The sequence below is a fragment of the Lissotriton vulgaris genome, chromosome 12 (assembly GCF_964263255.1).
Source record: "Lissotriton vulgaris chromosome 12, aLisVul1.2, whole genome shotgun sequence".
NCBI classification, from domain to species: Eukaryota; Metazoa; Chordata; class Amphibia; order Caudata; family Salamandridae; genus Lissotriton; species Lissotriton vulgaris.
The window spans coordinates 62,345,101-62,359,250 of record NC_141700.1 but is presented as its reverse complement, the minus strand read 5'-3'; the positions used below and the strand labels follow the sequence as shown (position 1 = coordinate 62,359,250).

General features: G+C 44.7%; 1 protein-coding gene across 2 annotated transcripts in view; it reads right to left on the bottom strand.

Annotated features, from left to right (window-relative positions):
* CACTIN (cactin, spliceosome C complex subunit) overlaps positions 1-14,150 on the bottom strand; it is a 59,446-nt gene that overhangs the window by 27,438 nt on the left and 17,858 nt on the right. For both annotated transcript variants that reach the window (XM_086947112.1, XM_086947113.1), the window contains one exon: positions 2,733-3,228. In XM_086947112.1, coding sequence (XP_086803238.1) covers positions 2,733-3,228 — 496 coding nt within the window. The remainder of the gene's footprint in view (positions 1-2,732; positions 3,229-14,150) is intronic.

The following is a 14,150-nucleotide window of genomic DNA, read 5'->3' as shown; positions in this document are numbered from 1 at the left end:
TCCTTCGGGCTCATTCCCTTGATAGCTCCACTTGCTTATTCATTCCCTTCTCCCTCTCTCTCGTTCATTCAAGCTCTGGTTCTACTTGTTCATTAAATCCCCAATTCCACTGGCTTATTAATTCCCTTCGTCCTCTCTCATTCAAGCTCTGGGTTTACTCATTCATCAAATCCCGAGCCCATCTGACTTATTCATGCCATAGTACCCAAGTCTCATTTGTTTGTGGCTCTGCATGGCTCATTTATTCATTGATCAGTTTGGCTCATTTGTTCCTTACTCACTGACTCATTCAGACAAAGGTCCCGCTTGCTCATACGCAGCCTGCTCTCTTCAGACTCATTTGTTCCCTGGTCTCCTCTGGCTTATTGATTCAATGCCCACCTTTGGGTCATTCATTCCCTGGTCCCACATTCATTCACTGGCCTGCTAGCTCAGTCGTTGCATGGTCTCAACTGCTCCTTCATTCCTCTGTCCCTTTGGGTAATGCATTTCCTAGGTCTCTTTGGTTCACTCATTCCCTTGTCTATTTTACTCTTCCATGCCATGTGGTCTTTTACATATTCATTCCCTCGTCTTTTCTGCCTATTTATTCCACTGAGACTCATTGTACGGCCCGGGGGCCACATGCGGCCTGCCAGACCCTCCTTGTGAGCATTCCATTGCTATTTGAAGCCCGAACCAGTGAAAGCAGCCACTTCCATGTGTGACTCCCAGTTTAATTATCGAAATATAAACATGCAATTCATGACACACTAGGGGCACTGCAGAAGCGTACAGAAGAGGGAATTAACACATTTCTAAGACAGTTTAGCATATCATGTTAGCATTTTAAAAAGTAAATCATTTATTTCCGGATTACTTTTCTAAGTGAACTTTTCTCAACTTATTTTCTCTGGTTTGTAAAACACACAAAGAAGAGGAAATAAAATATACGGAAATTCATTCTTTTAGTAGATTTCAGAAGTAAGCATACATTTGCTGTTTTTTATCTTGCTTTACATCTATGATTGCTCAACCAACCCCCTCCCCAACCAATGTGGCCGCGGTCAAACTCTAAAACTTTACCTGTGGCCCCTCAGTAAATATTTGTGAGTGCCCCATGCCCTATTTAATCCCTGTTCCCATTGGTGCATTCATTCCCTGGTCTACTTTGGATATTCATTTCATGTTCTATTTTGTGCATTTATTACTTTATTTTATTTTTCTTATTTGTCGAGCGCAAAACTTATCCCCCAAGGGATGTCCCAGTACTAGGTAGACGCCCAACCCATCCTCTGAGCGAGATTCACTAAACCAAGACAGGAACGTCTTAACTAGGAAAGAACCAAGTTTTCACTTTTTTCTTAAACCTAGTATGATTATCAATTAAACAAATGTCCAACGGTAAAGAGTTCCATTGAACTGCAACCAAATAAGACAAGGAGCAGGCTCCTGATTCGGCATTCCTTATTCATTTCATTTTGGCTAAAGTCAAACTATGGGATCTCAGTTCGCAAGCTGGTTTGTGAAATTCCAATCTGGCTTGTAGAGTCCACGTTCTCTCGTCTCTTGCCATTCACTCCCTCAGGTCTCATGCGTATTCATGTACTCGTCTCTCTTTCTTCCCGGATCCCACTGGTGCATTCGTTTCAGAGTGAATCTTGAGCAATACTCCCTAGTTACCCCTAGCTTCTCAAAAATAGCTTCTGGCTCTTCACAAACTCTGAATATTCATTCCGTGGCCAGATTCACAAAGACAATCGATCAGTCGATCTGTCATGTGCGCTATGTGAGACATTTATTTTTGAAAAGTGCACCAAGCTCCTGTTTGGCTTCTTGGCACTTTAGGTAGACAGCGGTCTGTGATTTTAAGTTCACCTAACAACTATTTAAGCACATTCATGGGAGCAAGTTAATTTGCATTTGAAAACAGAACTCTCGAGCACGAAGGGTAGGTGGATTAATGTACCCCTCTAACCTAAGAGTTAAACGTGGACTTTCCAGGTTGTGATTTCAATGCTGAACGAGGGCTCCTCAAAGGACATGTGGGTGCACCTCACTGGGGTTGCAGAATCGTTTTTGCAATTCTGGTATGTGCTGTTGGCCCCAGAGCAAAGTTTCAGTACAGCCTGTGCCGTTCTAACTACTTGTTTATGGCCCCGGTTACTGGGACAGAGCGGTCAATCCACCCCCGCCTTTTGACTCTTTCTCTGGTCATTTTTCAAGCTGTTTGGATGGTACTTCTCCATATGATTTTGCACTGTCCCAGAGTTTCCTACCTCTAGGATCCAATGTGAGCATGCCTCTTTATTTCAGGGGTTGCTGTCGGTGGAACTTGTAGTATGTGTTGCAGAACCAACTGACCTAAGGCCATGAGCTGCAAAAAGAAAACCGCTTGGTATTTTTATTTGGTGGACCACCTCATGCCTGCTCGGGTTTATATCTTCATAATCAAGAGTTTAACAGCGAAACGTTCAGCCAATTACACATCTGTTTGGTGTTATGGTGTGAAGTAGGGTGTTCCTGCCCGACCACTACAACTTCAATACCTTCGAGTCCATCTAGTTCCCGTCCCAGTAGCAAATCTTTGGCTTCCCATATTTCTTTCTCCTAAAAGGAAGTAGTAGTCAACCCTAGTTGTATATTTAACTTCGCTCTAAAAACACAAGCCAGACATACTGTCTATTTTAATGGACTTAAGCTACACAACAAATTACACATCACCACCTTCATACGGATAAAGCTTCACTCACCTTGTTCCAAATGAAGGACCCCAGCAAGTTGTTGTCCCCAAAAGGGTTGTCTGTATTGGTGTAGCCCATGTACTCCTCGCCCCAGCCCATTTTCTCCCGCTTCTTCCTTTCCTTAGCCTCCTTTTTGGCTAGGCGTCGGGCCCGCTTATCCTCAGGAGTCTCCATGGCCTTCAGCATCTCCTGTTGACGTTTTTTGTCCTCCTTGAGTCGAAGCCGCTCCTGAAGAGTCAGCTGGATCTCCAAGTCTCCCTTTGGACTCTGAGAGCGAGCCGGCGATATTGAGCTGACAGAGGATACAGAGCAATGAGACCTCTGCCTGCTACTCCTTTCGCGGCTGCCTCTGCCCCTTTTCTTATCCTTGCGTGGCACACTGGAGTCTGAATCAGATGAGTGGTCCCTGGATTGGGAAAGTCCATGCTGTTGGCTTGGTTTGTTGAAGTCTGCACTTCGGATCGTCTGATCTTTTTGTTTCTTCTGCTCCTCCGAAGAATCCGATCTAAAAAAAACATGAATATAATCTTATATGTAACGATCAAAGAGACACCGGTTAACTAGAGGGATGATGAGCAATCTAAGTAGTGGAAAGGTGGATCCCCATGGTTGGTTCGCAAGAAAGTAAAGTGAATCATCCCGATAGAATTAGTCTGGATGTCATTGTCAGTCACAAAGCATTAGGTTTCTTCATATATTTTTTAGGTCTCGCGTGGGTGTGGCAGCGAAGCTACCCCGCCCAGTGAGAGAGCTTGTAAACAAAAAGGGAGCCTAAGCCCTGCCCCTCTTTCAATTGGGAAGCGTCAGCTTTCATGGTAAACGCTGGCTTTCCATTAGAAAGGAGGGTTTTAAGTTGCCGCCCTGTCCGCTTTTGGAACGGGCCCTTGGGACATGGTAGCCTGCTTTACGGCCGTTGTGGCGAAGTTTCTTATCTGAAGCTTTGTCACGCTGTTTATTGGTCTGTAAGTGCCGGTCTCGGAGAAGTTGCGCTATTAATCACAGAGTTTGTGAATGTCGGAGATTTAATACAGTGCCAGACACACTCAGTGTAACTTGTTTTCCATTTCCAGCAAAGAGTCAACAGAACATTCCAGAGTGCTATGTACGCACGCAAGAGATAAATGTTCAGTGATAAATTATGCCGTTCGTCCATTGAGATAAAAGGCAGAAAAGGTCAGCGAAGGTGGCCCCAGGAAAACATCCTCAAAGCCTACACATTTAATTACAACTCCCGGTACGGATCGCCTGACTGGTCAAACCTTTCGGAATCCAGAAAGAAAGTAGATCTATACACCCATGCCTTACAGAAAAAAGTAATAAAAAAAAAAAAAAAAATTCAGCATATGCCCAGAAGTCACTTAAAACAGAAAAAAAAATTACTGTGATCTTTTTGAGATCGAAATCTCTTGGCTAATGTAATGTGTGTGTGTTTCGGTTTCCTTTCACTACTTGCATAGACACAAGTCAGTGGCCACAGGCCCTTATACTACATGTGCGTTCCTGATCGGAGGCGCTACCTGTTACTGGCTTAATACTGTCACGCACAGGCCCACAACAACGAAGGGGTTAAACAGCTCAAGTGCTCGCCCGGGCCCTGCTGTCGAATGCCTGACAGGGGAGGGTGTAGGTTTCACTTTATTTCACTGTAAAAGAGATCGATCAGGTGTGTAACTGGAACAGATGTCAGAGCACCGGATTGCCGAACCGGTAGTTCTGTCAACACCACATCGGAGCTGTCATAAAGGGCAGGTATTGGCCATGGGTTTTATTGCAAGGCAAGTGCGCGTACCCGGACCAGCTTTTATATCACTAAACCTATATCTACTTTTACAGAGGACACTGTACAAAATATGGAACTTGAAGCAGCTGTACATTTTTTACTTCAGCCACCGGGCCAGTTTTAGCACTGGTGGCGCCCGGTGCAACAATCTTTTTTGCGCGAGCTACCCCGCCTTCCTCCACCCTACCTCGATCTACATTCCAACCCTTTTTACTTTTCCCCCTCTACCTTTTATGCCCCATAGGACTTGTGTCTATGTTATGCTATGTAAATCATGTAACTGTGTAATCACTGTTTTTTCCCTATGTTATGCTATCCTGCAGTAACAGATGTAATTTATGTAACACGCTAATTCTCATGTAAAGTGCTCTGATACCTCCGGGTCTAGCCAGCGTTATATAAAACTCTTCAAATGAAAATAAAATAAATCTCCTTCATTGATTCCCTCACTAACACCCTCTAATAGTTTCCTCATTCCTCCATAGCACCTCTCCCACAAGCATTTCATTTGCTTTATCGTGCTACTCATACCAGTGTAGGGAGCACTTTGCATCACTAACACATTATACAGAAACAATAAAACATACCGGTGTATATCAGTCGATGGGAAATGTTACATAACACAATGAGAATAGTAAGGTGCAGGAATCTCGTGTCATCCATACTAGTAGCCAGTATACTTTAAGAGTGCTTGGTCTGAAGAAGCACAAATTTACGATTTAAAGAAGTACGGCAGTGGTTGGGTTGACTTTACTAATAAGAAAGGACTTCTACCCAGCAAACCTTTTTAGCAACATTAGGAAAATGAAAGAGTAGGGAAAAAGCAATGTTCCAAGCCTATACCTCGCATGCATCTCTTTGATGACGATTCATAGGTCACTGTGCTATATATTGAGAATGTTACTCATTAACTGTAAGTAACAAAAGGTTCTCGGTTGCAAAAGCAGTACCCCAGTGAGCTATCCACAAAAAATACAGTTCTGTGATCTACATGGTAAAAGTTATTTGCAGCAGGCACATTAACCTTCAGCACTATTTCATGATGAGTCAAAACTGCTACTAGAGGAAACTCACTCTCTCTAGCAGACATAATAATCACCAGTTATCTTGACATTTTTATTGCTGCCTGAAAACTGTTGGACACACAAGGAACAATTTAGCAGGTGCGTTTACACATGTAAGTTATTTATAGTGTTTCCAAATACAGCACCTCCGAGGTTAGAGCCAGTTGCGGGTGCACCGGTCGCATCACCCAAGAGCCGCCGTCCCTGTTCAGCAGCAGGGCTCGACAAATCCACTCGCCTGCTCGCATTTGCGAGGGAGAATGGATGAGGACGAGCTATTTTTAGCTCCTACTCGCCCTTTCTGGCGAGTAGGAAACAAACTAACTTTTGTCCTCTGCCTTTGAAAACGGAGCAAAAGTGACAAGATAACAAGATTTAAAGGCATTTTTATTGCTCACAAAGGAACTAAGCAATAAAGATGCCTTTAAATCTTGTTAACTTGTCACTTTTGCTCTGTTTTCAAAGACAGAGGTCAAGTAGGTTGCAGTTGGGTCGAGGGGATTTTCCAAGTTACTAGACCTGCAGGACTAGTACAATTTTTTAGATTTGTCGAGCCCTGAGCAGTGACAGTCAATTTAGATGATTGCGTAGAATTATGACATTTTATTGACTTATAAGCCGCTGATGTGCAACAAGAAGCCATTTCATAGCGCTAAGCCTTTGAAAGTATCAATTTTAGGACTTCTCCAGGGTCAAAAGTTATGGATCAGAGACAAGATCAGGGAATTCCTATCATGTATGTTCAACTCCAAGGTGAAGAGGAGTCCTGTATTCAGAAGAAGAGGTGCTTCTTTTGGCATCTAGAAGCAAAGAGCCTCCTTTTTAGGTCTCGGCCTACGTAGGCTGCGCTTGCGCAGTCTCGCTGGCGAGATTTTATGTTTCTAGAGTATGGGGCTTAAACCCGCCCCTCTTCTCCATTGGCTGGCTTCCTAAACGGAGGCCAGCCATTGGAGAAGAGGTTTCTCTTTCCATTTAAGCCCCGTCTTTTTCGGATTGAGGGGTGTGTTTTTTAGTTTCTTTCTCTCTTCTTCCCATTGGCTGGAATTTTACATTCCAGCCAATGGGAAGAGGAGAGAAAGAAAAACACGCCCCCCCAGTCTGAAAATGATGGGGCGTTTCTCCAAGGCATTTCTGCTGGACCTCGAAGAAACATGGTGGTGTTACCCCTAAGACTGTTTGGTTCGTTGCTTGCACCGCATGCAGATTTACGAAGCCTTAGAGTCCCTTAAATTCTGCGTTCCAATTGTGCAGCGCTTCCTCACTGTCGACTACCACGGCTGACACTTCCAAGAGAACTCTGCTTTACCATGCAGTTGGAGGGCCTGACCTGCGATCACTGTGCCACCAGCACTTCCCAACCACAACGCTCCCGCGGCACGGTGCACTCCGGCCCTGGCGAGGACTTCACGGCCTCCGGTACTCCAGATACCCTTCCCTTTCTTGCGGCCATGCTGCCTCTGCTTGGGCCAGCGGGGCCACCGTACACGACCAGGCTCCCACCCCCTCCCCGTGGAGCCCTATGAAGAGCTTGTGCTGCAGGATCCACGCCATGGACGAGGCCCGGAGACCCCGCTAGCCCCCCCGGAGCGTGGAGGGTGTCAGCTCCCTCCGCGCTCTGTCCCACCTGCTCCCCAAAGTTCCCTCTAACTGCCTTCTCACTTGCATCTGTAGCTGCCCCAACCCTACGGTCTGCCCGACCCCGCCAGTGCCTGCCCTCATCTACCCCAGTGAGTGTCAGCTCTCTCCACTCTGTGCTCGATCACTCTCTGCCCCATCTGCTCCCCAAACTTTCCTCTAACTGCCCCTTCTCGCATCCATACCTGCCCCAACCCCCAGCCTACCCTGGACCCCGCAGGGGCCTGCCCTCATATACCCAGAGTGCCAGCTCCCGCCACTCTGAGGTTCTTTAATTTTGACTCCATTTTACATTTAACTCCATTTTGTGTTGCCTTTACACAGGCTGCATGATTCACGAAGTGTCTCTGCCCTTTGGACTGCAATGCGTTGAAAACCCCCTCCGTCCTTGTCTTGAAACCCATCTCAGACACCAGCCGGCCTAAACTAATTCTTGTCTGGACCACCTAATCCCTGTATCAACTATCTGTTAGCCTTTAGCATTCTTCTTGTGCCGTATCTATCTTTTGGCCTTCGCTATTCTCTCCCTGTGTTTTCCTATTTCACAACCTTTCCTTTGAAGCACACAGACATGTTCTGCCATTACTGATTGACCTATATGTGCTGTAATTGATTGACTTATCGGGTTGGGCAAAAGCACGACTCAAGGGGGATGTTCTGGTTACATGATGCTTTGTTTTGAATGTTTTCCTATTGGCTAATATTTGGCAGATCTTGCATGTCCATGTTAGGCCTTTTGCATGTTAGCAAAAGCTAGGACTGCCCCTTACTTTTATGCTGAGTTTGTAACCCTAAGCATATATAAGGCCTCTGTTTTCTGTACTCCTCAGACTGCCTCATTCAGTTGCTAAGGCTTCTGTGCGACGTAGTCTCACTTGTTTAAGTTTAATAAAGATGTCTTTTCATATTTCAGCTTCTGTGCCAACTTCTTTGTTATCAAGTATTAGTGAGACCACCGAGAATGAAGATTTGAGTTTCTTCAATTGGCGCGGCCAACGTGGGCTTCATCAGAGGAGTGACTATCTGTGGGAGTGATCTTGTCAGGAGACTGAAATCTACTGAGGAGGACAGAACAGGATTCTACTAAGAAGGTACTCTGTGCACAGGGATTCTGGAGATTCTTTGTCTCTGCAGCCCAGTATATTTCTGATCTTCCTGATTTTGATCCTCCACATGATGTCACTCCTGACTGAGAATATTTTTGGCGTAAGTATTCTAAAATAGACCGTTAGGTCATTCAGAACTTGGCAGTTAGAAATTGGACAACCTTTCGATTGGTAAGAGTAAGGTAGTTTAGTAACGCTTACTGTAGCTTTGGAATTTGTGTTGGCCAACTTTATATATGTTTTGGATTTTGGATATGCAAATTGCAATTTGTGTAGGCAGGTAATGAGGAGATTTTTCTCTATTTGGTTTTATTGAACGGTGCACGTACGAAAAGTACCTTAAGCACTACTTTGATTATAATATTTGCATATTCTGCAAATATTTCTGGCATGCCTGTTTTCAAGCGTGCATCAAAGAATGTGTTGCTTTTTTGAAAGGTACCATAGTGTAATGTGAAGTAAATTAGCCGGCTCCCCTAGAGGGAATATCATAAATAGGTTTAGATTTAAAAACATATTTCTTCCTTGGTGATTTTGTATCCCCAAGGAATTAAAATATGACATAATACAAAACAAGGATCCTTTGTTCTGCGCAATTTTATGAATGAAGATATGCAGAGCGATTTTTGGTGTTCTGCCAGCCAAAGCTAGTGAATTGAGTGTTTTGGCTTCTTGGATATGCAGCAGTCTGTTTTTACAGTCTTTTGGAACACTATTGAGAAGCGTTTCTTGTAAATATGACTTACAACTAGTATTTGCAAATGGTTAGGTTCAAGTACAGTCTGTGCGCTGTCCTTTGTTTCTGTCCTGAGTATTGATTTGTGGGTTAAATGTGTATTTAAATGTCTATGTGGTTTTCCCATTAGTGCAAACTTCTGTAAGTGAATAGCGATGGCGCTATTCACGAAATGCATGGCTAAAGCGCACCGTATTGTGTGTCCTGAGTGTTTTAACCCCTTTCTGTTTATGTCTGAAATGAGCTCAAATGTGTGTTTGTGGTTTTTCAGTCTATAAAGCAAAATGTCTAAATGCTTAAAAAAAATATTTAAACATTCACTAGGAATAAAAAGGCCCCCAAAAACGAATGGTGTGTTTTGTAGAAAACCAAACTTATAGCATTTTTTACTTACACACATTGTATTAGAAATTTCCAGCCAAACACTTCAGCTGAAGTAAATTTTTGCTGAACTCAGACGCATATTATAGAACATGCATTGATGTGTCTTCGTTTGAAAAAGACTGCCACCGTGCTCATGTTACAATGCTGAGAGACAAGCTAAATAAACAGGAGTATTTACTCAGCCAGGACTTTGCCCTCAGTTAAACACGGGTGAATCTTTGCATTTCAGAATGTTGTTTTCAAAAGGTTCCAAAACTAAGGTTCATTATTTTGTATTACAGGAAGGCATTTCAATTAAGGGTTTCCTCTCTTTAAGCATTTTTGTAAGCATATTCTTGGGTCTGTTGCTAAATAAAAATTGTCCTTTTTAGAAAGAAAAAATGTGGCGCCAAATTTTGTCATGTTTCAAGTTAGGCTTCTGTGCTTAGGCTTATAAATGAATGCGTCAAAAATGATAGGCAAGAGATGCAGCTGGCTTTTATATGTGGAATTATCAAAAACGATTGGGTTTATGAAAAATAATTATTAATTATGAAAAATAATTATTAAAAATAAGTGCTACAAAATTCGTTTTTTACTATTCATGAAGCTTAATGCTCATACTGTGACCTCCTAGCATTATAATTTAATTTAAGTTGTGCTGTCCTGCATAATGAGGACATTAGCATATGGAATTTTACTTAGCGCAGGCGTAAAAAAACCTCATTTTTCTAAGGATTTACATGAGATATGTCTAATGTCCAATCTCTGCAATTTATAAAGAACATTCTGAGGATGATTAATATGTAACACAATTATAGGATATTTATTTTTAAGTGCCCCTAATATCAAAGTGGAATTTGGGTAAAATAGACCATTTAAAACAGCATTCTTGCCATTTATAATAGCTTTAAAGTGCTTTAGGCTTCAGTAAATGCATACATTTAGGTATAATACAAATTTGCAGGTAGTCCCCATGTGGGGTTTACTTTTAAATGGCCCAGTGAAATCCATTTAAGGTTTATGAAATGAGTACCATTGCAACAAGCATTTGTTCTAAAAACTGGTATGTGTGTTATTAGGTTCTGTGAATTATTCACAGTAAATGTTGTTTAATAATCTGGGAATAGAGATAATTTTTTTGCGCCTAAAAAGGAGAAATTATTTTTTCAAAATAGAGTGAATTATTGCAGGTTAGGAGGAATTAGGAAGGCCTTTTATTTATTTATTTATTTATTTATTGTGACTTATATAGCGCCCTATAACCCAGGGGTCTCTAAGCGCTTTGTTAGGATCAGCTAGACAATAAAAGATGCATCAGAATTACATTTAAAGGCCACCCCACGCTTGCTGGAAAAGCACAGTTTTTAGTTGTTTGCGGAAAGGCATTAGTTTCTTTTCATTGCGGAGTTTCAGCGGTAATTTATTCCACATAGCTGGCAAAGTATGTGAAAAAGCGCGTCCACCCACAGTAGTCAGTCTACAGCGTGGCTGAACCAGATAAATAGAGTCAGCAGATCTAAGCGCCCTCCCTGGTTTGTAAAGGGACAGACGAGATTTCAGATAGGTGGGTGCTCTGCCATGAAGCGCCTTGTGTACAATGCAGAGCCCCTTGAACATTAATCTCTGCCTCACTGGCAACCAATGGAGTTCCCGCAGGAGGGGGGATGCCTGGGTACTCCTTGGTTTCTTGAAGATGAGCCTAGCAGCATCATTCATTACCGTCTGCATTCTATTTAAGAGACCCTGTGGGAGTCCTATATACAATGAATTGCCATAATCCAGCCTGGCCAAAATCATTGCAGAAACCGCGCTCCTTAAGGTGGAAAAAGAAAGTAACGGGGAAACTTTCCTAAGTTGGCGAAGGAGGCCGACGCAACAGCCCACCACAGCTGAAACTTGCTTTTTCATGGACAACTTACTGTCCACCTGGATGCCCAGACTCTTGACCACCTCTGCCGGTTCTGGCGGCGTGCCCAACTCCCCAGGCCAGAAACGATCACACCAAGGGTTGCCAGCGATGGTAATCGGCAACACCTCGGTTTTGTCCGGATTGATTTTTAGGGAGTTGCCGGACATCCAGTTAGCTGTGCTTCTCAGAATGTTTTGCAGTCTGGTAAAGGCATTCTGGCTATCCTCCAGCTGGATAATAATCTGGGTGTCGTCTGCGTAGTTATATACCTGACAGTCCATTTGATTAAGCATCCGAATCAAAGGCTGCAGGTATATATTGAACAATAGGGGTGACAGAGCCGACCCTTGTGGGACCCCGCAAGTGATCGAGGCTGCGGTAGAAAGCATGTCACCCAATTGCACTTTCTGCGTCCTCCCTTGAAGAAAGGATGTGAACCATGCCAATGCTATGCCCTGAATGCCGATATCCCTCATCCGCGACAGTAGTTGTTCATGACACACGGTATCAAATGCCGCGGAGAGGTCCAACAGCACCAGGGCCCCCGGGATTTTCTTGTCTGCTCTGTTCCTAAGTTCATCCACGATTGACAACATCACCAGCTCCGTGCTGTGGTTCGTGCGGAACCCTGCTTGGTTCGGTTCTAGCAGCATGTTACTTTCCAGATGTTCAGAGAGGGTGATAAGGACATGCTGCTCCAGAACCTTCGCCAGGAATGGTAGCTGGGAAATTGGTCTGAAGTTCTTCAGACATTTTGCGTCTGCCCCTGGTTTTTTTAACAAGGGAATCAGACGAGCTTCCTTGAAGGCCGATGGCACTTGGCCCGTTTGTAGAGAAAGATTCAGGAGACTCAGCACGTCCTCCTCAATGCCCGGGAGTGCAAGTTTAAACACTTCAGGTGGGCATGGGTCCGACCTAGAACCGGACTTAACCCGTCCCGTGAGGGAGACTAAACTATCCTTAGTGATCAAGGGTAGATTAGAGAGCGGGATTGTAATTGGCAGTATGGCTGGGACATCCACCGGTGGACAGTCAATTTGCGAGGTTGCCGCAATTTCAGTGACCAAGTCAATGACTTTGTTGGTAAAGAAGTCCTGGAACTTCTGACAATCCTCCTGACTAAAGTCCGGGGACTGTTCCTTATTCTTCCTGAGCTCCGTAAGGACTCGGAAGACTTCTTTCTGAGGGTTCGTGGCTGAAGAAATCCTCTCTTCGTAGAACTCGGACTTCCTGGCTATAATCGCTTGCTTATAATCAGCGAGAGCCCGTAGGTAGTTACTGCGAGAGTCAGGACTATAGTTTTTCCGCCAGTATCTTTCCCGTTTACGTAGCCCCCGTTTCTGAGCTCTGAGTGACTCATTGTACCATGGGGCCCCTCGTTTCCTATCCGAGCGGTTCACCCTACAGATTGGTGCAACTGTGTCTATAGCAATCTGAAGTTTGTCCGTGAGTGCCCCACAAAGGGCCTCTGGGTTGAGGGGGCGATCGTTAGCAAGGGAGTTGGTGCGAAGTATATTTACCATTTTTTCCCCATCGATCTTATTCCACTTCCTAACTGCCTTCCATCCTCCTTTAGTTGTTGTTTTCTGTCTATTCGCCAAAACCTTGCCTCTCACCAAGTAGTGGTCAGACCACACGCATGGCTGAGCCGCAACCATGTCCTGAACAGGAACTGTCGTCCACACCAAGTCTAGAGTGTGTCCCTTGGCATGTGTTGGTCCTCTTACTTGTTGAACCAGGTCTAATGAGGTTAGTGCCTCATCAATCTGTAACGCCTGACCATCTTTTGGGACCTTCTCCCAATGGTAGTTAAAATCCCCCATTATCATTACCTTGTCATATCTTGAGCGAATGTCCTGTACCAGTCTTATGAACAAGTCAGGGAAGTCAGGCGTAGTCCACGGAGGGCGATAGACTAGCATAATCAGCAAACAGTCCGTTCCTGATTGCAGCTTAACACCCATCACTTCCGCACCTGCTAAATTTTCCATCAGGACCCTTTCGACCAAAAGGCGTGAGTTGTACAGGAGGGCAACACCCCCCCCCCTCTTGTCTCCAGATCTATTGTGGAAAAGTGCCGAGAAGTCGGGTGGTAGGGAGGCAACGAGATCCGGCATAGAGGAATCCTCTAACCATGTCTCGGTGAGTCCCAGGAGATCTAGTTCTCCTCCTTCTAGAAGGGTGAACACCTCTAGATTGTGTCGTTGCAGGGAGCGAGTATTAAGTAGGCCAAAGCGTAAGCCTCGGGCTTGACTTATCACCTTCCGATCCGACTGGGGAGTGGGGGTAGACAGGAGTCTCTCGCGCTCAAGAATGGCAACACATTCTGGGCTGATATCAAGATTACAGGAGTTCAAAGACTCCAACTCACCTCTGGAGTAAACCAAGCGAGAACCAGGGGTCGTGGCCCCGGGTCCCGTCTGGGCCCTGATGGATGGGCTTGCCTCTGGCGAGCCTCCGGCGCGCCCACGCTGCGCGCATACGCTGCGCGCCTGCATGAGGGCAGGGTTAAGTAGCCTCGAGCGTGCAGGTGGCCAGGCAGCAACTAGGCTGCAAACCACAATGGCGTCCCAAAGCGGCGCTTCCTCCCCCAAGATGTCTTCCCACCCCAAGAGAGCAAGAAAGCAGCTAAAGACCCGCTCAACAGCGGTGCAATCTCCGATTAGAGTGTGGGTATGTCCTAACTCAAACCCCACCAGGAAACAGGACCCTTCGATTAATTTTAAAAAGTGAACAATTAATTAATTATTTCCGCGTTTTAAAAAGCGCTGTGCTCGCGCTAGTTAGCAGCAAATAAATTCTTTCAGGAGCAGCCTCAAATCGCGGCGCTT